The 27,230-nt window shown below is 38.0% G+C and overlaps 2 protein-coding genes across 2 annotated transcripts; both read left to right on the top strand.

Moving 5' to 3' along the window:
* Positions 1-7,471: 7,471 nt before the first annotated feature.
* On the top strand, positions 7,472-8,410 carry LOC139176128 (olfactory receptor 5M5). Its single transcript, XM_070767587.1, has one exon. The coding sequence runs from the start codon at positions 7,472-7,474 to the stop codon at positions 8,408-8,410; it is 939 nt and encodes a 312-aa protein (XP_070623688.1).
* Positions 8,411-8,880: 470 nt separating this feature from the next.
* Positions 8,881-24,360, top strand: LOC139176127 (olfactory receptor 5M8-like). The gene is given in 3 exon segments (XM_070767586.1): positions 8,881-8,892; positions 23,397-24,139; positions 24,141-24,360. Coding segments are annotated over 3 exon segments (975 nt in total).
* Positions 24,361-27,230: the final 2,870 nt, after the last annotated feature.

Here is a 27,230-nt window from a genome sequence, read left to right as displayed (position 1 = left end):
GTACCAATAAGCCAGAGAAACCCAAGTGCTCTGGTAAGAATACTCCTGCTATTTACATAAATTCTGATTCTCTAATTATTGTATTTTCCTCCCAAAGACCAAAGGTATAGATTTAAGCCCAGAAAATTATTTATTTGACAAGTTAACAGAAAACATTGGATCTAATCCATCTCCATAATTTGGGTGTAATACATACTTTCCAGAAAAATTCAAAGATATGCTACCTTATAGCTTTCAAGGATATCTACACTTCTTAGCTTGTGATGGGGACTTCAGTTTATTTAACTGTTTTCCCTTTAAAATGTTTTCTTCTGTACTGTGAAAAATTCATGCTTGTAGAAAATTAATCCTTGAAAATATACCTATGGGTTTATTTGATTTCTCTTGAAAGCCTTTTGTCTCTTCATGTTCACTCTATCTGAAAGTACTCTTTACCCTTGTCCTTGTAGAAAATTCTTAGTTTTCCTTCAAACTCTTGTTAAATGCTATTATTCTTCAATCCATATACTGATTCTAGAACACAGTTAATTACTCCATTCAAATCTTTATTATTGAACTAATCGCGTCTGATGTTAATGTTCTCTTCATTTATCTCCTTTACCATGAAGACACCAAACAGATCTTTTGAGGCAAGCAGTGTTACCATTTACTTTTATTTCCCCGGGAAAATGACTCACATACATGTAGGGCTGACTGCTGTTTATGTACAAAGATTACCTTATTATAATGACTAACTCTTATGCTATCTTGGAAGTATCACAAAATTAAAGTAGCTAACTTCTGAGGGTACTTCATTCAACTGCTAGGAACAACTTAGATACTGTAAATATAGTCAATATATTGTTATCTGAATTTCAATATATCAAGCACACAGATTTGTTATGCTCTGGTTGAGAATAGGTTTATTTTTTTAATATAAATTTATTTATTTTAAATGGAGGTTAATTACTTTACAATATTGTATTGGTTTTGCCATACATCAACATGAATCCGCCACAGGTATACACGTGTTCCCCATCCCAAACCCCCCATCCTCCTCCCTCCCCGTATCATCCCTCTGGGTCATCCCAGTGCACCAGCCCCAAGCAACCAGTATCATGCATCGAACTTGGACTGGTGATTCATTTCATATATGATATTATACATGTTTCAATGCCATTCTCCCAAATCATCCCACCCTCTCCCTCTCCCACAGAGTCCAAAAGACTGTTCTATACATCAGTGTCTCTTTTGCTGTCTCGCATACAGGGTTATCGTTATTAAAATTCAGATTATTTGCCAATGCTATATTTTGTAAGTTTTACATAAAAAAAAACAATAAATTCTGATATCTCTTTAAATTTGGAAGCTCTTAAGGTCTTAGCTCTTAAGACTTCCCTGGTGGCTCAGACGGTAAAGCATCTGCCTACAATGTGGGAGACCTGGGTTCAATCCCTGGGCCGGGAAGATCCTCTGGTGAAGGAAATGACAACCCACTCCATTACTCTTGCCTGGAAAATCCCATGGATGGAGGCGCATGTTTGGCTATAGTCCATGGGGTCACAAAGAGTCGGACACGACTGAGCGACTTCACTTCACTTCACTTCACTTCACTTAAGATCTTGGACGGCTCATATGATAAATAATCTGTCTGCAATGTGGGAGACTCAGGTTCAATCTCTGAGTCAGAAATATCCCCTGGAGAAGCGAATGGCAACCCACTCCAGTATTCTTGCCTGGAGAACTCCATGGCAGAGGAGGATGGTGGGTAACAGTCCTTAGGGTTGCAAAGAGTGACACAACTGAGTTATTCACACACACACACACACACACACACACACACACACAAGATCTTAGAACACACAACTTGGAACGACCAGTTAAAATTAGACTATCGTGAGTGGCTGCTGGGTTAGTATCAGAAGCGCACCGGCAGTGATAGTGCAGAAGCATGGCCAAGAGGAACTACCCCTCGCCCAAGGTCAGGGGCAGCGGCTGGCAGCTGAGAGGAGCTACCCCACGCCCGAGGTCAGGGGCGGCGGCTGAGAGGAGTAACCACAGGTCCCAGGAGCGGTGGCTGCATGGGCGCAGGAGGGCCGAAAGGAGCTACTCCAGGTTCAAGGTCAGGAGGGGCGGCCATGAGAGGATACCCCTTGTCCAAGGTAAGGAGCAGTGGCTGCACTTTGCTGAAGCAGCCATGAAGAGATATCCCATGTCCAAGGTAAGAGAAACCCAAGTAAGATGGTAGGTGTTGCAAGAGGACATCAGAGGTCAGACACCATGAAACCAAATCACAGACAACTAGTCAATCTAATCACAAGGACCACAGCCTTATCTAACTCAATGAAACTAAGCTATGCCATGTGGGGCCACCCAAGACAGGTAGGTCATGGTGGAGAGGTCTGACAGAATGTGGTCCACTGGAAAAAGGAATGGCAAACCACTTCAGTATTCTTGCCTTGAGAACCCCATGAAAAGTATGAAAAGACGAAATGAAAGGATACTGAAAGAGGAGCTCCCCAGGTCAGTAGGTGCCCAATATGCCACTGGAGATCAGTGGAAAAATAACTCCAGAAAGAATGAAGGGATGGAGCCAAAGCAAAAACAATACCCAGTTGTGGATGTGACTGGTGATAGAAGCAAGGTCTGATGCTGTAAAGAGCAATATTGCATAGGAACCAGGAATGTTAGGTCCATGAATCAAGGCAAATTCGAAGTGGTCAAACAGGAGATGGCAAGAGTGAACGTCGACATTCTAGGAATCAGCAAACTAAAATGGACTGGAATGGGGGAATTTAACTCAGATGACCATTATATCTACTACTGTGGACAGGAATCCCTTAGAAGAAATGGAGTAGCCATCATGGTCAACAAAAGAGTCCGAAATGCAGTATTTGGATGCAATCTCAAAAAGGCAGAATGATCTCTGTTCATTTCCAAGGCAAATCATTCAATATCACAGTAATCCAACTCTATGCCCCAACTAGTAATGCTGAAGAAGCTGAAGTTGAATGGTTCTATGAAGACCTACAAGACCTTTCAGAACTAACACCCCAAAAAGATGTCCTTTTCCTTATAGGGGACTGGAATGCAAAAGCAGGAAGTCAAGAAACACCTGGGGTAACAGGCAAATTTGGCCTGGGAATACGGAATGAAGCAGGGCAAAGGCTAACAGAGTTTGGCCAAGAGAACGCACTGGTCATAGCAAACACCCTCTTCCAACAGCACAAGAGAAGATTCTACACATGGACATCATCAAATGGTCCACACTAAAATCAGATTGCTTATATTCTTTGCATCCAAAGATGGAGAAGCTCTATACAGTCAGCAAAATCAAGACCAGGAGCTGACTGTGGCTCAGAACATGAACTCCTTATTGCCAAATTCAGACTAAAATTGAAGAAAGTAGGGAAAACCACTAGACCATTCAGGTATGACCTAAATCAAATCCCTTATGATTATAAAGTGGAAGTGAGAAATAGATTTAAGAGACTAGATCTGACAGAGTGCCTGATGAACTATGAATGGAGGTTCATGACATTGTACAGGAGACAGGGATCAAGACCATCCCCATGGAAAAGAAATGCAAACAAGCAAAATGGCTGTCTGGGGAGGCCTTACAAATAGCCGTGAAAAGAAAAGAAGCGAAAAGCAAAGGAGAAAAGAAAAGATATAAGCATTTGAATTGCAGAGTTCCAAAGAATAGTAAGGAGAGATGAGAAAACCTTCCTCAGTGATCAATGCAAAGAAATAGAGGAAAACAACAGAATGGGAAATACTAGAGATCTCTTCAAGAAAATTAGAGATACCAAGGGAACATCTCATGCAAAGATGGGCTAGATAAAGGACAGAAATGGTATGGACCTAACAGAAGCAGAAGATATTAAGAAGAGGTGGCAAGAATACACAGAAGAACTATACAAAAAAGATCTTCACGACCCAGATAATCACGATGGTGTGATCACACACCTAGAGCCAGACATCCTGGATTGTGAAGTCAAGTGGGCCTTAGGAAACATCACTATGAACAAAGCTAGTGGAGGTGATGGAATTCCTGTTGAGCTATTTCAAATCCTGAAAGATGATGCTGTGAAAGTGCTGCACTCATTATGCCAGCAAATTTGGAAAACTCAGCAGTGGCCAAAGCACTGGAAAAGGTCAGTTTTCATTCCAATCCCAAAGAAAGGCAATGCCAAAGAATGCTCAGACTACCACACAATTGCACTCATCTCACACGCTAGTAAAGTAATTCTGAAAATCTGCAAGCCAGGCTTTAGCAGTACATGAACTGTGAACTTCCAGATGCTCAAGCTAGTTTTAGAAAGGCAGAGGAACCAGAGATTAAATTGCCACCATCTGCTGGATCATCGAAAAAGCAAGAGAGTTCCAGAAAACATCTATTTCTGCTTTATTGACTATGTCAAAGCCTTTGACTGTGTGGATCACAATAAACTGTGGAAAATTCTGAAAGACATGGGAATACCAGACCACCTGACCTGCCTCTTGAGAAGCCTATATGCAGGTCAGGAAGCAACAGTTAGAACTGGACATGGAACAACAGACTGGTTCCAAATAGGGAAAGGAGTATGTCAAGGCTGTATATTGTCACCCTGCTTATTTAACTTCTATGCAGAGTACATCATGAGAAATGCTGGGCTGGAAGAAGCACAAGCTGGAATCAAGATTGATGGGAGAAATATCAATAATTTCAGATATGCAGATGACACCACCCTTATGGCAGAAAGTGAAGAGGAACTAAAAAGCCTCTTGATGAAAGTGAAAGAGGGGAGTTAAAAAGTTGGCTTAAAGCTCAACATTCAGAAAACTAAGATCATGGCATCTGGTCCTGTCACTTCATGGGAAATAGATGGGGAAACAGTGGAAACAGTGGTAGACTTTATTTGTTTGAGCTCCAAAATCACTGCAGATGGTGACTGCAGCCATGAAATTAAAAGACACTTGCTCCTTGGAAGGAAAGTTATGACAAACCTAGATAACATATTGAGAAGCAGAGACATTACTTTGCCAACAAAGGTGTGTCTAGTCAAGGCTATGGTTTTTCCTGTGGTCATGTATGGATGTGAGAGTTGGACTGTGAAGAAAGCTGAGCGCTGAAGAATTGATGCTTTTGAACTGTGTTTTGCAGAAGACTCTTGAGAGTCCCCTGGACTGCAAGGAGATCCAACCAGTCCATCCTAAAGGAGATCAGTCCTGGGTGTTCTTTAGAAGGACTGATGCTAAAGCTGAAACTCCAATACTTTGGCCTCCTGATGTGAAGAGTTAACTTTTGGAAAAGACTCTGGTGCTGGGAGGGATTGGGGGCAGGAGAAGAAGGGGATGACAGAGGATTAGATGTCTGGATGTCATCACCAACTAGATGGACATGAATTTGAGTGAACTCGGGGTGTTGGTGATGGACAAGGAGACCTGGAGTGCTGTGATTAATGGAGTCTTAAAGAGTCGGACATGACTGAGCAACTGAAGTGAACTGAATTGAACTGCAGTTCTGTATTAAGAATGATTCCTCCTCTGTTGATTAGGTTTATATATATATATATATATATATATATATATATATATATATATATATATATATATAACTTCTGGACATTGCAATCTCTAAAGAAGATAATTGAACTATTTATTATATAAATTGACCTAAATTGAATTAATTGAACTATATGATGCTAGGAAGGTTAGAGTCAAATTTTTGTTCCCCTAGCAGCACAATGTTACCAAATTTTGTTATATGCTATGAACTCCTTAAGTGCTATCTTGGATAAATGAAAAATGAATACATAAATGGATAAGCAAACAAAACTATGATCTAAGTTTTTGCCACTTCTCTTTTTCCCTATCCAAGTCTCTCTTGCTTTATTCACATAAACTCTTCTGAATGAAAAATTCTTCCTCTAGTTCATCCAGGTATTTGTTATTTCTGAATCTGGAGTCTTTGCCTTTGGTCTATTCACAAAGAATGCTACATCATTCTGTATTGTTGGGACATAGTAGTAAAGTGGGACTTCCCCGGTGGCTGAGACTGTAAAGAATCTGGCTGCAATGTTGAAGACTCAGGTTTGATGCCTGGGATGGGAAGATCCCTTGTAGAGGAGAATGTCTACTCACAATAGTATGATTGCCTGGAGAATTCCATGAACAGAGGAGGCTGGTAGACTATAGTCCATGAGTTAGCAAAGAGTTGGAGATGAGTGATCAGTAAAATAGGCCTCAGTAATTTTTCTTCAAATTCCTATAATGTGAGACTCTAATACTCAGTGGTAAAGAATCCACCTGCCAATGCAGGAGATGCGGGTTCAATCCCTGGGTCAGGAAGATCCCCTTAAGAAGGAAATGGCAACCCACTCCAGTATTCTTGCCTGGGAAATCCCATGGACAGAGAAGCCTGGTAGGCTGTAGCCCATTGGGTCACAAAAGAGTTGAGCATCACTTAGCAACTAAACAACAACAGCAATACAGTAAGTAGGAAATACAATTCTCTAAGTTTGAATTTCTAAGTATGCACATACTGGGAAGCTTCCATGGTGGTCCAGTGGTTAAGACTCTACTTCCACTGCAGGGGGCACAGGCCAGGTCCCTGATCCCTGGTCAGGTGACTAAGATCCTGCATGTGACATGACTAATAAACAAATAAATATGCACATACTATTAAAGACTGCAAAAGTGTTTCCAAACATGTTCACCATTTTGTCCAGAATCGTCCCTGGGACCAATGATGAATCTACAGTTTTGTAGCAATCTGTAAGTAACAGTTGGTGGTTGAAGCCATTTTAAGCTAAACTTTGGGTTATATTTCCCTCATTCCAATGAGACTGCCCTGGTGGCTCAGATGGTAAAGCATCTGCTTGCAATGCAGGAGACCCAGGTTCAACCCCTGGGTTGGGAAGATCCCCTGGAGAAGGAAATGGCAACCCACTCGAGTACTCTCGCCTGGAAAATCCCATGGACAGAGGAGCCTGATAGTTACAGTCCATGGGGTCACAAAGAGTCGGACATGACTGAGTGACTTCACTTTCACTTTCCCTCATTTCAAAATAAGGTGGAGACACAAGAGCCATTCTGCTTGGGAATCATCTGCACATTGTATACCTAGCTATTAGGGATTATGACCTTATTAAAAGTCTTACCTCCTTCAGTCTTAGACTATGTCTGGTAATAGCTATGTGTGAGGGTAACAGGGTCAAAGAAAATAGAGAAAGGGAATACAAGAAAGAGAGAAGAAATGTATGATGGACTTCTCATTCACTTCTTTTTTTTTTTTTTAAGTTCACGTACTTTATTTGCAGGAAAACAATTCAGGCCCTTGCTTTCAACCAATTTACTCTTTTTTTTTTTTATTTCTACTTTAATGGGCTACTTTATTTATCTAAGTGAATAATTTTAATTTACCTAAGTGAACTCGCAAAGAGTCAGACACAACTGAGCAACTGAACTGATTGACTGACTGAAGTGAACAATGCTGGCACCTAAGAAAATGGGCAGAGGAAATTCCACCTTGGTGACTGAATTTGTTCTGTTGGGATTAACAGATCGCCCAGATCTTCAGCCCATCCTCTTTGTGCTGTTCCTGGGGATCTATCTGATCACTGTGGGAGGGAACCTTGGGATGTTGTTATTGATCAGGATAGATTCATGCCTCCACACCCCTATGTACTTTTTTCTTGCCAGTTTGTCCTGCTTGGATTTGTGGTATTCCACTAATGTGACTCCCAAGATGTTGTTGAACTTCTTATCAGAGAAAAAAAACATTTCCTACACTGCTTGTTTAATCCAGTGCTATTTTTTCATTGCCATGGTGATTACTGAATATTACATGTTAGCTGTAATGGCTTATGATAGGTATATGGCCATCTGTAATCCTTTGATTTATAGCAGCAAGATGTCCAAGTGGGTCTGCATTCGCCTGATTGCTGGTCCATATATCTACGGGCTCCTTAGTGGCCTGATGGAAACCATGTGGACATACCGCTTGACCTTCTGTGGCTCCAATGTCATTAATCACTTCTATTGCGCTGACCCACCCCTCATTCGACTCTCCTGCTCTGACACTTACATTAAGGAGACATCCATGTTTGTGGTGGCAGGATTTAACCTTTCCAGTTCTCTTCTCATAATCCTCATCTCCTACATCTTCATTCTCACTGCCGTCCTGAGGATGCGCTCTGCTGAAGGCAGGCACAAAGCTTTTTCCACCTGTGTGTCCCATCTGGTGGCAGTGACTGTGTTTTATGGGACCCTGTTCTGTATGTACCTTAGACCTCCCACAGACCAGTCAGTGGAGCAGTCCAAAATCATTGCTCTTTTCTACACTTTTGTAAGCCCTATGTTGAACCCCTTCATTTATAGTTTGAGGAACAAGGATGTGAAACAAGCTTTTTGGAAATTGATTAGAAGAAAGGTACTTTTGAAATAAAATTGCAGTGTCTTTTTCTTTATATATTAAATAAGTTATATTTATGAGAACCAGGCCAAGTTTAACTGCATTACAGAAATGTCAATTTTAAATCCATGACTAAAAGCTATAAGCTAATGACAGAAAAGCTAAAGACTCAGTTTATAGTTTTACAAGTGATATGGGAGTGTATTGTGTGTAAAAGGTTGGGCATTATATATGTAGGTATTTTATTTTTATGTTTATATCTGTATATATACATTAATTTTACATTAAAAAGTTATACATTCTCATAGTAAAACATTTAATCTCTAAAAGAATATAAAGTAAAATATTTCCTTTTCTTTGTCCCACTCTGATCTTCCAATCTCACTTCTCAAATTTACCATTACTAACATTTTTTTATATTTCTCGGATATTTCTCTATATCCACAAATCAATATAAGATATGGCCATATATGTACATATATATACAAAATTGTTAATAACACATGTTCACTATGGTAAGCTAAGTTATAGTATTTTATAATTTTGTAGCATTTACCATGCAGGGGCTTTGATCTCATGGTTTAGAAGAATATGATCACAACTGCTGATAAGATTTGCTGTCACCTTGGGGAGACAATGTGTGATGGCACCCTCATGTCCATGAATGACATCCATTTATTTTTCTCCACCTGTGACAGTCATTTTCAATAAGACATTTTCTCCTTAGGCCATAACAGAAAACAAAAATTTCCAAACAATTTATTTTTATATATTAATTCCTAAAACAAAGAATGGTTCAAACAAACATTTAGGGTTTGCCTCCGGAGGAATTATATCATCTCTAGAGTTTATCAACGTCATTCTGACCTCTTAGGGTTTTCATGCTTTCTCTCCTCTCTAGTAATCTATTTTTTCAGAATGTGGCAGATATTTTTTGTCAATACCATAGTTCAAATTTTACCCACAATTGTCCTTTGTCACAATTAATTCTTATATATCCAAGTTGATGAATGTTTAGCAGGTATCTACAATGAGCCAAGAACTGCTTCATATACCGAGGAACCTGCAAGGAGCACTAGTGTTGCACAGTTTCATGAAACTGTAAATATACAAGTCAAAAAAATGTGTTAAGTGCTATAATAAAGAAAAGGAAAGGGCTGATGCTATAGAGGAGGGAATCCATTTATTCTGAGTAAATTGAAATGAGTCTTATAATTGCACAAAACAAAAACTTGTTCATCTTTTATGCACCTGCCAAAATATACCAGTAAGTCCCATTCAATATTATGTCAGACCAGGCAGTGTCTGAACAAAATCAGTGTTGGATGTTACTTTCAAAGGAAAAGGATGACACAGATATTATTATCCCAACTGACACCTTTTTTTTCTCATTTTATTTCAAAGCATCCTTTTCACCTTAGAACTTATTTTTGCTCAATATTTTTATAGTCATTAATTCTATGCTATCCCATACAATTATTTCTATCTTTCCATTATTAGATATTGTTATCGAAATAACTTTATTTTGAAAGTCAGATTGCTTATAAATTTTGTTAAAACATACATACAAATAGCTATTCTTTTAACTTGTAACATTCAATTTATAGTTTGTTGAATTCTACTTAAATATCTAGAGATCTGTTGTTTTTAAGAATACAAACATATTCAGTTATGTAAAACTAGCCCTTTAATTATTTTTCAAATGTTGTGATCCCAGGGTCCATGTGTCTATCTTTACAATCTAGATGGACTTGACACTAAATAAAGGTTCAGTACTGATTGCAGCATTAAAAAATGCCCATTTTGAAAGTGAACAAAGTGCCTCCCTTTTTACAAATATAAGAAAGTTTCTGGAAGGACCAAGTGACTCTGAGGAAGCATTATTTTTAAGCCAACAGTACTGTTCAGAAATTCAGGTGACCCACGCTGTCACTGATGTTTATAACTGACATTAGCAATATGGTGATCATAGTTATGTGCTATTGCACATACATTTGAGATATAAGAGGATTTCACCCACTGCTTTCATGAATTGACTAACTGGCCTCAAATAACCTTTTTTTTTTTTTTTTTAGTTTCTATTGAACACCATGTTGGCCATAGAATAAGTATGTGCTCATGAAATGCTTTTTGAAGTAGTGAAGTACTTCAGTTCAGTTCATTTCAGTCCAGTCACTCAGTCGTGTCCGACTCTTTGCGACCCCATGAATTGCAGCCCGCCAGGCATCCCTGTCCATCACCAACTCCCGGAGTTCACTCAGACTCATGTCCATCCTGGGTTTCCCTGGTAACTCAGATGGTAAAGAATCTGCCTGTAATGCAGGAGACCCGGGTTCAATCCTTGGGTTTGGAATATCCCCTGGAGATGGCAACCCACTCCAGTATTTTTGCCTGGAGAACCCCATGAACAGAGGACCTTGGATTTTTACCTAAAAATAAGGCAATCACTTTATTAATGATAAAGTCTCTCTTGAAAAATGTTTGAATTGTCCCTTAAATCACTGTCCTTTTCCTTTTAAAGTTAAATCTGACAGATCCTAGTTACTGAACAAATTGAGCAATGTGATGATTGATGCTTCCATGAGAAAATAGAGAATATTTAATGAACTTTCCCTGTTGTTGTTTGCTGTTCAGTCACTAAGTTGTATCCAACTCTTTGTGACCCCATGGACTACAGCATACCAGGCTTCCCTCTTCTCCACTGTCTCATGTCCATTGAGTTGGTTGTGCTATCTAATCATCTCATCCTCTGCCACTCTCTTCTCCTTCTGCCTTCAATCTTCCCCAGGGTCTTTTCCTATGAGTCTGCTCTTTGCATCAGGTGGCCAAATTTTTGGAGCTTCAGCTTCAGCATCAGTCCTTCCAATGAATATTCAGGACTGATTTCCTTTAGGATTGACTGGTTGGATCTCCTTGCAGTCCAAGGAACTCTCAAGAATCTCCTCCAGTGTCACAGTTCAAAAGCATTAATTCTTCGACGTGCAGCCTTCTCTATGATCCAGCTCTCCCACCCATACATGACAACTGGAAAAGCCATAGCTTTGACTAGACGGACCTTCATCAGCAAAGTGATGTCTTTGCTTTTTAATATGCTATCTAGATTGGTCACAGCTTTCCTTCCAAGGAGCAAATGTCATTTAATTTCAAGGATGCAGTCACCATCCACAGTGGTTTTGGATCCCAAAAATATGAAGTCTGTCACTTCTTTTCAATTTCTATTTGCCACAAAGTGATGGGACTGGATACCATGATCTTAGTTCTTTGAATGTTGAGTTTCAAACCAGCTTTTTCATTCTCCTCTTTCACCCTCATCAAGAGGCTGTTTAGTTCCTCTTCACTTTCTGCCATTATAGTGGTATTATTTGCATATCTGATGCACTTTCCTAAGGAGCAATAACTGTTGTAACATAGCTTCATTTTCCCTTCCACCTATCTGAAAGATCATCAGCTCTAACTCTAGTTTTGTTTGTGTTTTTTTTTTTTTTTAAGTGAAAATCAGTCCTAGTGTATTTATACAAATAGTTGAGTATTTCAGGAAACAATAATGCTATAAGTCTAATATTTTTATTCATACATGTTTTCTTTGGAGTAGTGGATATTTGAAGAATGTTTAGACTTTCACACTCACACATATACATATGGAGGAGAGAAAAAGAAATAATAATTTTCAAAGATCAGGCACTGTTTTAATATTGGGTTGCCCGAAATGTTCATTTGACTTCTTCTGTCAAATCTAGCAGAAAACCTGAACGAATGTTTCTGGCCAACTTAATACCTGTTGTTTCACTTAATGTTATCACCAATACTATTATTTCAGTATTATAGTTCCCATTTTAGAGATGAGCATACAGAGACTACAGATTACTAACATAAAATCACATAACTTAGAAAGTGAAAAGTGAAAGTGGCTCAGTTGTGTCAGACTTTGTGACCCCATGGACTGTATCCATGGAATTCTCCAGGCCAGAATACTGGAGTGGGTAGCCTTTCCTTTCTCCAGGGGATCTTCCCAATGCAGGGATAAAACCCAGGTCTCCCACATTGCAGGTGGATTCTTTACCAGCTGAGCCACAAGGGAAGCCCAAGAATACTGGAGTGGGTAGCCTAGCCCTTCTCCAGCGAATCTTCCTGACCCAGGAATTGAACCAGGATATCTTGCATTGCAGGCAGATTCTTTACCAACTGAACTATGAGGGAACCCCATGTTTGTATGAATATTGGAGTGGGTATCTTTGAAGACTATTTCAAATATATTTGACTTCCAAGTTTATTGTTTTTTTTTTTTTTTACTATACCTTCCTTTTTGTCACTATAGTTTGTTGATGACAAAAACCACACAATGAATAAAGCTATAATTTTCTGTCTTCCAATAATGCTATTGACCAGGTATTTAACTGTTCCTGGACACTGAATTATATAATCCACCATGAGAAGACGTCCTATGTTATTATCTATAATAAATTCAACATGTTTAATAAAGTAAGATTTATAATCAGATCCTGCCTCCATCATTTGTCAACTAAAGTAAGAGTTAAAAGCATGAATTCTGGAATCAGATTCACTGAGCAGATTACTCAACCTCTCCCTGCCCCAGTTTTCTCATCTGTGAGATTAATATATGGTGCTTTCTCATAGGGAAGCTCTGTAGAGGAAATGGATTATTACCTAAAATATTTAGCACAGTACCTGTTACATATTTTTCACTCAATAAAATTAACTCATTTTATTATTAAATAGAAAATTACTCAGTTGTTTGAGACTCTTACTCCTCATAGTGTTATTTTTCCATTATTACATTTAGTACTGTTTAGATATAATACCCTTATAGATTTGGTTATTTAATTTAAACCAATGTTTCCCATGATACTATAAACACCTTAAAAAAAATTGAAAAGTGAAATCGCTCAGTTGTGTCTGACTCTTTGCAACCCCATGGACTGTAGTCTGCCAGGTTCCTCTGTCCATGGAATTTTTCAGGCAAGAGTACTGGAGTGGGTGGCCATTTCCTTCTCCAGGGGATCTTCCTAACCCAGGGATCAAACCTGGGTCTCCCACATTGCAGGCAGACTCCTTACCATTTAAGCCACCAAGAAATCCTTTTAAATAAACATCTTAAGGCCAGATATAACATTTGAAAGCAGTTATTTCTCTACTACTTAGCCTGGTACATAGTCAGTATTCCCTAAAACATAGGTATGTGGTAGATAGAAGATAGATAGATGGATAGATAGACGTATAGACAACTTTTACAAAGTGGAAATTGCAAGTCTTATAATGTGAAGAGAATTAAACACCATGTCAACATACTGATGGTATCATAAATGTATATAATTTATTCATGTGTAATAAATCTGTTTTTGTTTCCTTAAACAGGAGAATTCAACTGGAAATGTTCAGAATAAATCAGACAAGAAGAAGGATTTTAGCCTCCTGAAACTGACCAGTTGTTCAGCTTTGCAACTTGTCTTCTTCATCTTATTACTATTTCCCTGTATTCTCTTTCTTGTTGAAAACTTAGACCTAACTTTAAGATTCACACCCTCGTACTGCCACTTTGCCAATCTGCCAATCTCACACATTCTGGTTAATATTTTGTTTAAAAAAGTCATTTTCTTGTCCAACTTATTTGAAGAGTATAATATGATTACATTCCTGATAACTCAAGATTTCATTCCTGCTGCTCTCTATGATCATTACATCCATATGGTTACCTACTTTTCATGTAGTTTCATGTACTCTTCATGTCGTTAAGTCCAAAATGTACACTTGTGGCTACCATTGCCTATACATGAGGTTTTGCATAGATTTGTATACTACATCACAGTTGTTTTCTGCAGAGCTGGTGATATGGAGCAACATTATGGTGTCTTGCCACTTTGTAACTACTAAGATCAAATGAAATTGTTATTTATCATAGATCATATTGGAACTCCAAAATATGATTAAGAGTATATGGTAATCTCAAAACTTTACATTTTTACCAATGAATTTTTCATCTTTTTAATCTTTGCAAGCCAGAAAAATATCCCTGCTTTGTAATCCTCTTATGAATACGGTACTTCCTTGGAAGAATGCAAAGCAAAATTGAAGTAGTGTCTCTCCTACATGTTTGTGATTCTTCATTTGAGCTGCCAAACATATAGAAAGTAAGGATATAAGGAATACCACATTTGAATTACTACATATTACTCTTTATCCATAAGGATGAAGAATCACTACCTGAAAAATTTGAACGGGTCATATTTGATTATCTTTTACTATGGGATATTGTAAACATGATTTTTTGTTTTATTTGAATAATAGAATAAATATTATGTGTTTTAAGAATATTCAATCTAGAGCCAAGTAATATTTATTTCAGGGACTTACTTAAAATCCTTGGTTCTGAATCCTTGATTCCTTACTTTAAAAATCACCATCAAAAAATAAATAAATAAAATAAAACTCATCTCACATTCTACAAGTAGATGTTCAATTGAAAATTAATTGTTGAAAAAAATTTTCTGAGTTTTAAAGAAATAATATGACACTCATTATTGAACTTAGAAAATCAGAATGCATGTAAAATTAGTCATTGATTTGGAAATTACAGTATATTTAATTTATTTTTTATTTTTTTGCTATTAATATGATTGTTTATTTTTTATTATTTTTAATTAATTATTTTTTTTACTTTACAATATTGTATTGGTTTTGCCATACATCAACATGCCACAGGTGTGCACATGTTCCCCATCCTGCACCCCCCTCCCACCTCCCTCCCCATACCATCCCTCTGGGTCATCCCAGTGCACCAGGCCCAAGCTTCCTGTATCCCTCATCCAACCTGGACTGGTGATTTGTTTCTTATATGATATTATACATGTTTTAATGCCATTCCCCCAAATCATATGCCCCTCCCTCTCCCACAGAGTCCAAAAGACTGTTCTATACATCTGTGTCTTTTTTGCTGTCTCACATACAGAGTTGTCATTACCATCTTTCTAAATTCCATATATATGCGTTAGTATATTGTATTGGTGTTTTTCTTTCTGACTTACTTCACTCTGTATAATAGGCTCCAGTTTCATCCACCTCATTGGAACTGATTCAAATGTATTCTTTTTAATGGCTGAGTAATACTCCATTGTGTATATGTACCACAGCTTTCTTATCCATTCATCTGCTGATGGACATCTAGGTTGCTTACATGTTCTGGCTATTATAAACAGTGCTGCGATGAACATTGGGGTACACGTGTCTTTTTCAATTCTTGTTTCCTTGGTGTGTATGCCCAGCAGTGGGATTGCTGGGTCGTATGGCAGTTCTATTTCCAGTTTTCTAAGGAATCTCCACACTGTTCTCCATAGTGGCTGTACTAGTTTGCATTCCCACCAATAGTGTGAGAGGGTTCCCTTTTCTCCACACCCTCTCCAGCATTTATTGCTTGTAGACTTTTGGATTGCAGCCATTCTGACTGGCGTGAAATGGTACCACATTGTGGTTTTGATTTGCATTTCTCTGATAATGATTGATGTCGAGCATCTTTTCATGTATTTGTTAGCCACCTGTATGTCTTCTTTGGAGAAATGTCTATTTAGTTCTTTGGCCCATTTTTTGATTGGGTTGTTTATTTTTCTGGAATTGAGCTGCAGGAGTTGCTTGTATATTTTTGAGATTAGTTGTTTGTCAGTTGCTTCATTTGCTATTATTTTCTCCCATTCTGAAGGCTGTCTTTTTACCTTGCTTATAGTTTCTTTTGTTGTGCAGAAGCTTTTGATTTTAATTAGATCCCATTTGTTTATTTTTGCTTTTATTTCCAATATTCTGGGAGGTGGGTCATAGAGGATCCTGCTGTGATGTATGTCGGAGAGTGTTTTGCCTATGTTCTCCTCTAAGAGTTTTATATTTTCTGGTCTTATGTTTAGATCTTTAATCCATTTTGAGTTTATTTTTGTGTATGGTGTTAGAAAGTGTTCTAGTTTCATTCTTTTACAAGTGGTTGACCAGATTTCCCAGCACCACTTTTTAAAGAGATTGTCTTTTCTCCACTGTATATTCTTGCCTCTACATTCTTGGGTTTATCTCTGGGCTTTCTATTTTGTTCCATTGATCTATATTTCTGTCTTTGTGCCAGTACCATACTGTCTTGATGGCTGTGGCTTTGTAGTAGAGCCTGAAGTCAGGCAGGTTGATTCCTCCAGTTCCAGTCTTCTTTCTCAAGATTGCTTTGGCTATTGGAGTTTTTTTTGTATTTCCATACAAATTGTGAAATTATTTGTTCTAGCTCTGTGAAGAATATTGTTGGTAGCTTGATAGGGATTGCATTGAATCTATAGATTGCTTTGGGTAGTATACTCATTTTCACTATACTGATTCTTCCAATCCATGAACATGATATATTTCTCCATCTATTAGTGTCTTCTTTGATTTCTTTAACCAGTGTTTTATAGTTTTCTATATATAGGTCTTTAGTTTCTTTAGGTAGATATATTCCTAAGTATTTTATTCTTTTCATTGCAATGGTGAATGGAATTGTTTGCTTAATTTCTCTTTCTATTTTCTCATTATTAGTGTATAGGAATGCAAGGGATTTCTGTGTGTTGATTTTATATCCTGCAACTTTACTATATTCGTTGATTAGTTATAGTAATTTTCTGGTGGAATATTTAGGGTTTTCTATGTAGAGGATCATGTCATCTGCAAACAGTGAGTTTTACTTCTTCTTTTCCAATTTGGATTCCTTTTATTTCTTTTTCTGTTCTGATTGCTGTGGCCAAAACTTCCAAAACTATATTGAATAGTAGTGGTTAGAGTGGGCACCCTTACCTTGTTCCTGACTTTAGAGGAAATGCTTTCAATTTTTCACCATTGAGGATAATGTTTGCTGTGGGTTTGTCATATATAGCTTTTATTATGTTGTGGTATGTTCCTTCTATTCCTGCTTTCTGGAGAGTTTTTATCATAAATGGGTGTTGAATTTTATCAAAGGCTTTCTCTGCATCTATTGAGATAATCATATGGCTTTTATTTTTCAATTTGTTAATGTGGTGTATTACATTGATTGATTTGTGGATATTGAAGAATCCTTGCATCCCTGGGATAAAACCCACTTGGTCATGGTGTATGATCTTTTTAATGTGTTGTTGGATTCTGATTGCTAGAATTTTGTTAAGGATTTTTGCATCTATGTTCATCAGTGATATTGGCCTGTAGTTTTCTTTTTTTTTTTTTGTGGCATGTTTGTCAGGTTTTGGTATTAAGGTGATGGTGGCCTTGTGGAATGAGTTTTGAAGTTTACCTTCCTCTGCAATTTTCTGGAAGAGTTTGAGTATGATAGATGTCAGCTCTTCTCTAAATTTTTGGTAGAATTCAGCTGTGAAGCCATCTGGACCTGGGCTTTTATTTGCTGGAAGATTTCTGATTACAGTTTCAATTTCTGTGCTTGTGATGGGTCTGTTAAGATTTTCTATTTCTTCCTGGTTCAGTTTTGAAAAGTACTTTTCTAAAAATTTGTCCATTTCTTCCACATTGTCCATTTTATTGGCATATAATTGCTGATAGTAGTCTCTTATGATCCTTTGTATTTCTGTGTTGTCTGTCGTGATCTCTCCATTTTCATTTCTAATTTTATTGATTTGATTTTTCTCCCTTTGTTTCTTGATGAGTCTGGCTAATGGTTTGTCAATTTTATTTATCCTGTCAAAGAACCAGCTTTTGGCTTTGTTGATTTTTGGTATGGTCTCCTTTGTTTCTTTTGCATTTATTTCTGCCCTAATTTTTAAGATATCTTTCCTTACAGTATATTTTATATTTTATTTTTTTTAATTTTTTTTAGTATATTTTAAATTATTGTTTATTTTGATGATTTTGGGTTGAGAACTCTATTATAATAAAATGGACTTTTCCTAAAAGACTTTCTCTATTTAACAACCTTAATGGAAGTTTGCTTTAGCTAGGCAAGACTATGTTGAGGGAAAGTTTGCTTTTATTTCACACCTAAACTGATAGAGATTTTTTTAAAGAAATTATATGATAATATATCTGATAAAAATATATTAATGGTCATGTGTTAACTTAGCTCAACACAAGTAATTAAAGTTTGTCAAAGGTAGAAAACATAGGTTTTAAAAATGATTAAATAGACACCCACTGCCATGTTTATTTATGAATAAAATTCACATTTAGTTACCATACAACTTCCTAGGATAAGGGAAACAGTTGATGAATTTTTTTTTTATAAAAATGTTTTGTGAAGAGAAATAAAATATTAATTCTGACTAAGATTTTCGGGATAGGGATAGGCTTTGGAAACTGAGTATAATTTAAAAAGGTAGAAGATGGGTGAAAAAGGCATTTTCTAGAGAAAGAGGCAATAAGAGGCAATTGATGGAAGGAGAATAACTTGATCATGCCTGGGGCACCAATCATGGATAGAAAATTGAGAAATAGTACACAGGATCACATGAGGTGGGATGGAAATGCTTTGCTAACATATGTAGGATTAATTTGTTATAGATAGGAACCATAAATACTGTCAAACCTGAGTAGTGACAAGAAGGGTGTAAGACTTTGCCATTATTTGTTATGTTTCTGAGAGACAAGAACTCTGTGAAGAACAATGATTTATTTTACCCAAGGTAGACAGTGACTACAGGAGTGGCCACCATTGTTAGTCTGGCAAATGAGTTTCCTTCCCAGACCTTTTTTATTCCCCACCAAGATGTGTAGTTTTTTGCTTTCATCTAGGGATACACTTTAAAAAAAAAACACATATGAATTGGTTATTTGTATGTGTGCATGCTAAGTCTCTTCAATCATGTCCGACTTTCTGGACTGTAGCCAGCCAGACTCTTCTGTCCGTGAATCCTCCAGGCAAGAATGCTGGAGTGGGTTGCCAGTTCCTTCTCCAGGGGATCTTCTGACTTAGGGATTGAACCCGGGTCTCCCACATTGCAGGCAGATTCTTTACCATCTGAATGACCGGGGAAGCCCAATAAAAGTGAAGATGCAGCTGACTTGAGGGACAGTAACTGAGAAAGGAGGTGAGACGTGGATCTGAAGTAGTGTTAATCTTCTCCTTGCTTTAGAACTTGGGTCTTTTATAAGTTTGTTTACTGTGTTAAAAATTCATTAAGCTGTACATGTTTGTGTTGTGCACATTTTGTATGTGTGTGTTAACCTTCACTATGAATAGTAAAAATATATAAAAATGATACTAGTCTTCAAAGGAAAAAAAAAAGCTTCAATCCAATATCAACGCATTTTATTTGTCTGTAGAACACAGAGCATGTTGATTTTATAGGACTGCCATAACCAAGTACCACACACTGGTTGGCTTAAACCAGAGAGATGGATTTCCTCCCAGTTTGGAGGCTACGAATTCAAGATCAAAGTGTCAGTAGAGTTGGTTTCATTCTGAAGCCTCTCTCTGCCTTGTAGATGGCTGTAATTTCCCTGTGTCTGTAAGTACTCTATCCTCTGTGAGTTTGTGTACTGATCTCCTTTTTTTTTTTTTTTAATAATAAAAACAGCAGTCATCTTTGGTTTAAACCAACTCATACAAACTTATTACACTTTAATTTCCTCTTTAAAGGCACTATCTCCAAATTAATTCATATTCTGAAGTACTGAAAGCAGAGATTTTGATATATGGATTATGAAGTGAAATGAAAGTCGCTCAGTCCATTCAATGGACTATACAGTCCATGGAATTCTACAGGCTAGAATACTGGAGTGGGTAGCCTTTACCTTTTCCAGGGGATCTTGCCAACCCAGGAGTTGAACCCAGGTCTCCCACACTGCAGGCGGATTCTTTACCACCTCAGCCACAAGGGAAGTCTGATATGGATTATGTGTGTGTGTGTATTAATCACTCAGTCATGTCTGACTCTTTGTGGCCACATGGACTCCTCTATCCATAGGATTCTCAAGGCAAGAATACTGGAGTGTATTGCCATTTAAAGGAACACAATTCAACCCATAAGACTAAGTAAGGTGGTAACACATTGTGACACAAAGTTACAATAATGGTGTGGAAGAGATTGCATTAAGCTATTATGGCAAATATAATGTAGTATGAGCATCCATGGTAGACATCAATACTATGGTGTAGACTTCCCCATGTAAGAAAAAAATATTGAGACTGAAGGTTGGGTCGCATGGTAAATCTGCATTTTGCCCAACTGTTATTTCTCCAGAGAACTCATGTATTGAAAAATAATTATCTTAAAAAGTAATTATTTCACCCTCATTTGTTTGTGCAATCTCTTAGGAAAACGGTATCAACCTACAAATGACATAAATTGTGCCTTAATCATTCCTCAGAAGAGCCATTGATATTCTTTCTTAAGACAGCTCTTCCCCCATAGGTAGATTTCTTTATTCTACAAGTATTTATAACTATCAAAACTTTCTTATTTGTGCAATCATGTATGATACCAAAATTAGACCTATGATTTATAAATAACTATATGGAAAAAAATAAATGTCAATGAACATAAAAGTGCAGACATTTAGTGAATATAGATGAAGTCTACATAGAAAAGCAAACACATATTTTAGTTATTATTAGTTTGAGTATTTATTTATTTATTTTTATTTCTTGCCAAAACAGAAGTCAACTCTAGCTTTCTCAAGCAAAAATAAACTGTTTTGGAAACACATGTAGTGTTGCAATCAATGTGTAGCCAGAAAGCCAGGCATAAAGAAAAAAACCCAAGGAGTCTGGAGACCTGTCAGCTCAGACTTCATAGAGTCAGTCTTCCTTTGCAGGATCAGTCTGGCCTTTAAAGCACACTGCAATCTATTTAATGGAAATGTATACTGCATTACGGTGACCACCTTAAATCAGTGACTCATGTAAGATATCCAGGGATGAGAGTTTGATTTCTGCATATTCCTCTTTGAACAAAGAATCTTGGCCCTCAGATTTCACACTGAAACCAGAAGTGAGACCAGGAACTGAAGATTTTTATCACTGCCAACTCCATACAGTGGGAAATTCTCTATAAAATAACCTAATGGAAGATTAATGGATGGAGAATTTAAAACCTTGTCAACTGCCAGAATATAATTATGTATTTATGTTTGAAAAAGTGAAGGAAAATTTGAGTTATTCACCTAAAAAATCCTTATTCTATTGAGTCTGAAAAAGTTGCAAAGCATAAAACTTGCCCAATTTAATTATTTTGTATTCTCCAGTAAGGAATTGATTAGGTGAAAATTATCCAAAATGAATTAGGTCATTTGGGAAAATATTGTTCTTTGATATCATACTCTTTTCTCTTTCTAATCTCTTTCTCACATGTTTATATAATTAGATATAAACAAACCTGACTGTAATATTTGAGGATGACTATGCCACAGGACTGGAAAAGATCAGTTTTCATTCCAATCTCAAAGAAAGGCAATACCAAAGAATGCTCAAACTACTACACAATTGCACTCATCTCAGATGCTAGTAAAGTAATGCTCAAAATTCTGCCAAGCCAGGCTTCAGCAATACGTGAACCATGAACTTCCAGATGTTCAAGCTGGTTTTAGAAAAGGCAGAGGAACCAGAAATCAAATTGCCAACATCTGCTGGATCATCAAAAAAGCAAGAGAGTTCCAGAAAAACATCTATTTCTGCTTTATTGACTATGCCAAAGCCTTTGACTATGTGGATCACAATAAACTGTGGAAAATTCTTCAAGAGATGGGAATACCAGACCACCTGACCTGCTTCTTGAGAAACCTATATGCAGGTCAGGAAGCAACAGTTAGAACTGGACATGGAACAACAGACTGGTTCCGAATAGGAAAAGGAGTACATCAAGGCTGTATATTGTCACCCTGCTTATTTAACTTCTATGCAGAGTGCATCATGAGAAACTCTGGGCTGGAAGAAGCACAAGCTGGAATCAGGATTGCTGGGATAAATATCAATAACCTCAGATATGCAGATGTCACCACCCTTATGGCAGAAAGTGAAGAGGAACTAAAAAGCCTCTTGATGAAAATGAAAGAAGAGAGTGAAAAAGTTGGTTTAAAGCTCAAAATTCAGAAAAAGAAGATCGTGGCATGGTCCCATCACTTCATGGGAAATAGATGGGGAAACAGTGTCAGATTTTATTTTGGGGGGCTGAAAAATTACTGCAGATGGTGACTGCAGCCATGAAATTAAAATACGCTTACACCTTGGAAGAAAAGTTATGACCAACTTAGATAGCATATTGAAAAGCAGAGACATTACTTTGCCAACAAAGTTCTGTCTAGTCAAGACTATGGTTTATCCAGTGGTCATGTATGGATGTGAGAGTTGACTGTGAAGAAAGCTGAGCACTGAAGAATTGATGCTTTTCAACTCTGGTGTTGGAGAAGAGTCTTGAGGGTCCCTTAGACTGCAAGGAGATCCAACCAGTCCATTCTGAAGGAGATCAGCCCTGGGATTTCTTTGGAGGGAATTATGCTAAAGCTGAAACTCCAGTACTTCGGCCACCTCATGCGAAGAGTTGACTCATTGGAAAAGATTCTGATGCTGGGAGGGATTGGGGGCAGGAGGAGAAGGGGATGGTAGAGGATGAGATGGCTGGATGGCATCACTGAATCGATGGACATGAGTCTGAGTGAACTCTGGGAGTTGGTGATGGACAGGGAGGCCTGGCGTGCTGCGATTCATGGAGTCGCAAAGATTTGGACACGACTGAGCAACTGAACTGAACTGATGCCCATAAAGCATATTTTTCAAACAAAGAGGTCAAGGCAGAGAAAGAAAAGGAGAGAGTAGATAAAGAAAAAAGTACGAGAAGCACAATTAGAAGGGAAATGAAAAATAAGGAAATAAAAAAAGGGGGGGAGGCATGTCAAAAATGAAAGAGATGCTTTGAATAACATAAGATTTCATTGCCATGTTGAGATTGTGCTTACTGAGAATGAACAAGAGTTGAAAAACAGTAATAAAAAAGAAAGAGAAAGAAAAGAAATTGGTGAAAAAGCCATTAGTGACATAGTAATATCAATTTTTCCACTTTATTGTAATCTAATATAAATGTAAAAGTCAATATCTCATGGAGGAAATTATGAGAAGAACTTCACATTAATGACTGAGTTAATTCTCCTTGGACTATCTGGTACCCAGGAATTGCAGATTATCTTCTTCGTGCTGTTTTTCACCTTATATATGGTCACAGTGGCAGGAAATCTTGGCATAATTGTCCTCATCAGGGTCAATGCCTGCCTCCACACCCCCATGTACTTTTTCCTGAGCCACTTATCCTTCGTGGATCTGTGTTTCTCTTCCAATGTGACTCCAGAGATGTTGGGAATTTTCTTATCAGAGCGGAAAACCATTTCTTATACCGCTTGCATGGTTCAGTGCTGCTTTTTTATTGCCTTGGTCCATGTAGGGATCTACATCCTGGCTGTCATGGCCTTTGATCAGTACATGGACATTTGCAACCCCCTGCTTCATGGCAGCAGAACGTCTAAAAGTGTGTGCACGTCCCTCATCATGGTGTCTTATGTATATGGATCTCTCACTGGCCTTATGGAAACCATGTGGACCTACAACCTAGCCTTTTGTGGTCGCAATGAAATTAATCACTTCTACTGTGCTGACCCACCACTGATTAAGCTGGCTTGTTCCAACACCTATAATAAAGAGTTGTCCATGTTTGTTGTGGCTGGTTTTAACTTCACTTGTTCTTTCTTCATCATCCTCATTTCTTACATCTACATTTTTCTTGCCACATTGAGGATTCATTTGACAGAAGGCAGGTGCAAAGCTTCTCCACCTGTGGCTCCATCTGAGAGCTGTCACTGTCTGCTATACAACTCTTTTCTTCATGTACCTTAGACCCCCTTCAGAAGACTCTGTGCAGCAGGGGAAAATGGTGGCTGTGTTTTGTACCACAGTGATCCTCATGTTGAATCCCGTGATCTACAGTCTGAGGAGCAAGGATGTGAAAGAAGCTTTTATCAAAGAATTGTTCATCAGGAAACTGCTTTTTATTAATAAATAAATCCAATGTTACTGCTTTTAAGAATTTTTATTTTCTATAGACAATAACTTCCTCCTATTGCTTAGTTCAGTAATGTGTCCAAATATATATCCTTTCCTTAAGGAGATGGGGGAAATTTACATGGAGAAAATCTTACTAAAGTGTATTTGACATTCCATGTCAATAGACAGAAATTTTGAGTTCTCTGAGAAGACTTTGCTTGCCCAGACCCAAAATTAAGAACTTATACATTGAGGAATCAATGTCAGCCAAAAAGCTAATTTATATCTTGGAGAATAAAAAATATTAATGCTGGAATACTGTTTTTTTTTTGGGGGGGAAGGAATTGGTCATTGTTTTAGACTATCTCTTAATGGGGTGATTTGTCAAAAAATGTAGCTGATAACTTTCAAAAAATTGTATGGTATGGACCTAACAGAAGCAGAAGATATTAAGAAGAGGCGGAAAGAATACACAGAAGAACTGTACAAAAAAGATCTTCACGACCAAGATAATCACGATGGTGTGATCACTCACCTAGAGCCCCAGGATGACTATCATCCTGGAATGTGAAGTCAAGTGGGCCTTAGGAAGTATCACTATGAACAAAGCTAGTGGAGGTGATGGAATTTCAGTTGAGCTATTCCAAATCCTGAAAGATGATGCTGCGAAAGTGCTGCACTCAATATGCCAGCAAATTTGGAAAACCCAGCAGTGGCCACAGCACTGGAAAAGGTCAGTTTTAATTCCAATCCCAAAGAAAGGCAGTGCCAAAGAATGCTCAAGCTATCACACAATTGCATTCATCTCACACGCTAGAAAGTAATGCTCAAAATTCTGCAAGCCTGGCTTCAGCAGTACATGAACTGTGAACTTCCAGATGTTCAAGCTGGTTTTAGAAAAGGCAGAGGAACCAGAGATCAAATTGCCAACATCTGTTGGATCATGCAAAAAGCAAGAGAGTTCCAGAAAAAAACAAACAAAACAAAACAAAACAAAACAAAAAAAAACATCTATTTCTGCTTTATTGACTATGCCAAAGCCTTTGACTGTGTGGATCACAATAAACTGTGGAAAATTCTGAAAGAGATAGGAATACCAGAACATCTGACCTGCAGATGGTGGTTGCAGCCATGAAATTAAAGACACTCCTTGGAAGGAAAGTTATGACCAACCTAGATAGCATATTGAAAAGCAGAGACATTACTTTGCCAACAAAGGTCCGACTAGTCAAGGCTATGGTTTTTCCAGTGGTCATGTATGGATGTGAGAGTTGGACTGTGAAGAAAGCTGAGTGCCAAAGAATTGATGCTTTTGAACTGTGGTGTTGGAGAAGACTCTTGAGAGTCCCTTGGACTGCAAGGAGATCCAACCAGTCCATTCTAAAGGAGATCAGTCCTGGGTGTTCATTGGAAGGACTGATGCTAAAGCTGAAACTCCAGTACTTTGGCCACCTCATGAGAAGTGTTGACTCATTGAGAAAGACTCTGATACTAGGTGCGATTGGGAGCAGGAGGATAAGGGGACGATAGAGGATGAGATGGCTGGATGGCATCACCGACTCGATGGACATGAGTTTGAGTGAGCTCTGGGAGTTGGTAATGGACAGGGAGGCCTGGCATGCTGTGATTCATGGGGTCGCAAAGAGTTGAACATGACTGAGTGACTCAACTGAACTGAACTTACTAAATAAGCATGCCTTCCTTACCACTGAAAACAAACACTTGAACTTTCAAAGAGGGGAAACATTCCTCCTTACCTTGTTTGAGTTCTTTTGACTGGTCTATAAATAAGTTTACACAGATACATAAAGAGGAGAAAAAAAAAAAAAAAAAAAAAACTCATATGTACAGAAGTCTCATAGAAAGAAACACCCAAAGTGACAAAACGAAGTTGTTTATGTGTCAGTTCCAGACAAAGACAATTATTTGTGAAGATTTTACGAAATAAAGGGACTTGTGCTTGGGGTTGTGATCTAATGAAAAAGTCGCAGTTGGTTTACAGTTTTCTTAACTTGACTTCTCTAACTCTGGTGATAAGGATGATTTCTATCTTCCTGGTGTTCAGAGGGTACCCTCACAGGTGAGATTTATTTTCCACCTTTGAGGAAAAGTGGAGGGCTAGAATGTGTTTTTTGAAATAATCAATGAGCCATTGCAGTTTATCTTGCTGTGACCTTTTTTGAGCCTCCACGAAATCATTCAGTCAGCAGTATGTCTCACTCCTTTATACTTACCCGTCAGCTCAGTTCCATACCCTGCTTCCATCAGCACTCTCTTTAGCCTGAAGCACAAGAGACATGGTCCTCAGCAAATCACACTTTTGTCCCAGGATCTACCTCTGGCTTTTTTTTTTTTTTTTAACCTTGAGAATTTTGTTGAGGGGGTGGGGGGCAAGATTAATTGGTCAAATTCAGTGCTACCTAAAGGTCTATGTAAAGAAATATACATAGATATACATAGTTCCCTTGGACTTGAAACAGCCAATTCTATTTTCTCCTACAGGAGCCCTGGATAATAAAATGGAAACCCACTCCAGTATTTTGCCTGGAGAATTTCACAGACAGAGGACCCTGGTGAGGTACAGTCTATGGGATCACAAGGAGTTGGACACAACTGAGCAACTAACACAAACACATAAAGAGATAAAAAATGCCTTGATAATCAGTTCAGTTCACTCGCTCAGTCATGTCCGACTCTTTGCAACTCCATGGACCTCAGCACGGGCTTCCCTGTCAATCACCAACTCCAGGAGCTTGCACAAACAACTCATGTCCATGGAGTCAGTAATGGCATCCAACCGTCTTATCCTCTGTCATCCCCTTCCCCTCCTGTCTTCAGTCTTCCCAGAATCAAGGTCTTTTCCAGTGAGACAGTTCTTCTCATTAGGTG

The sequence above is a fragment of the Bos indicus genome, chromosome 15, assembly GCF_029378745.1.
Source record: "Bos indicus isolate NIAB-ARS_2022 breed Sahiwal x Tharparkar chromosome 15, NIAB-ARS_B.indTharparkar_mat_pri_1.0, whole genome shotgun sequence".
In the NCBI taxonomy this organism is placed as follows: Eukaryota; Metazoa; Chordata; class Mammalia; order Artiodactyla; family Bovidae; genus Bos; species Bos indicus.
The sequence above is the reverse complement of the archived record's forward strand: the minus strand, read 5'-3'. Positions and strand labels throughout refer to the sequence as shown.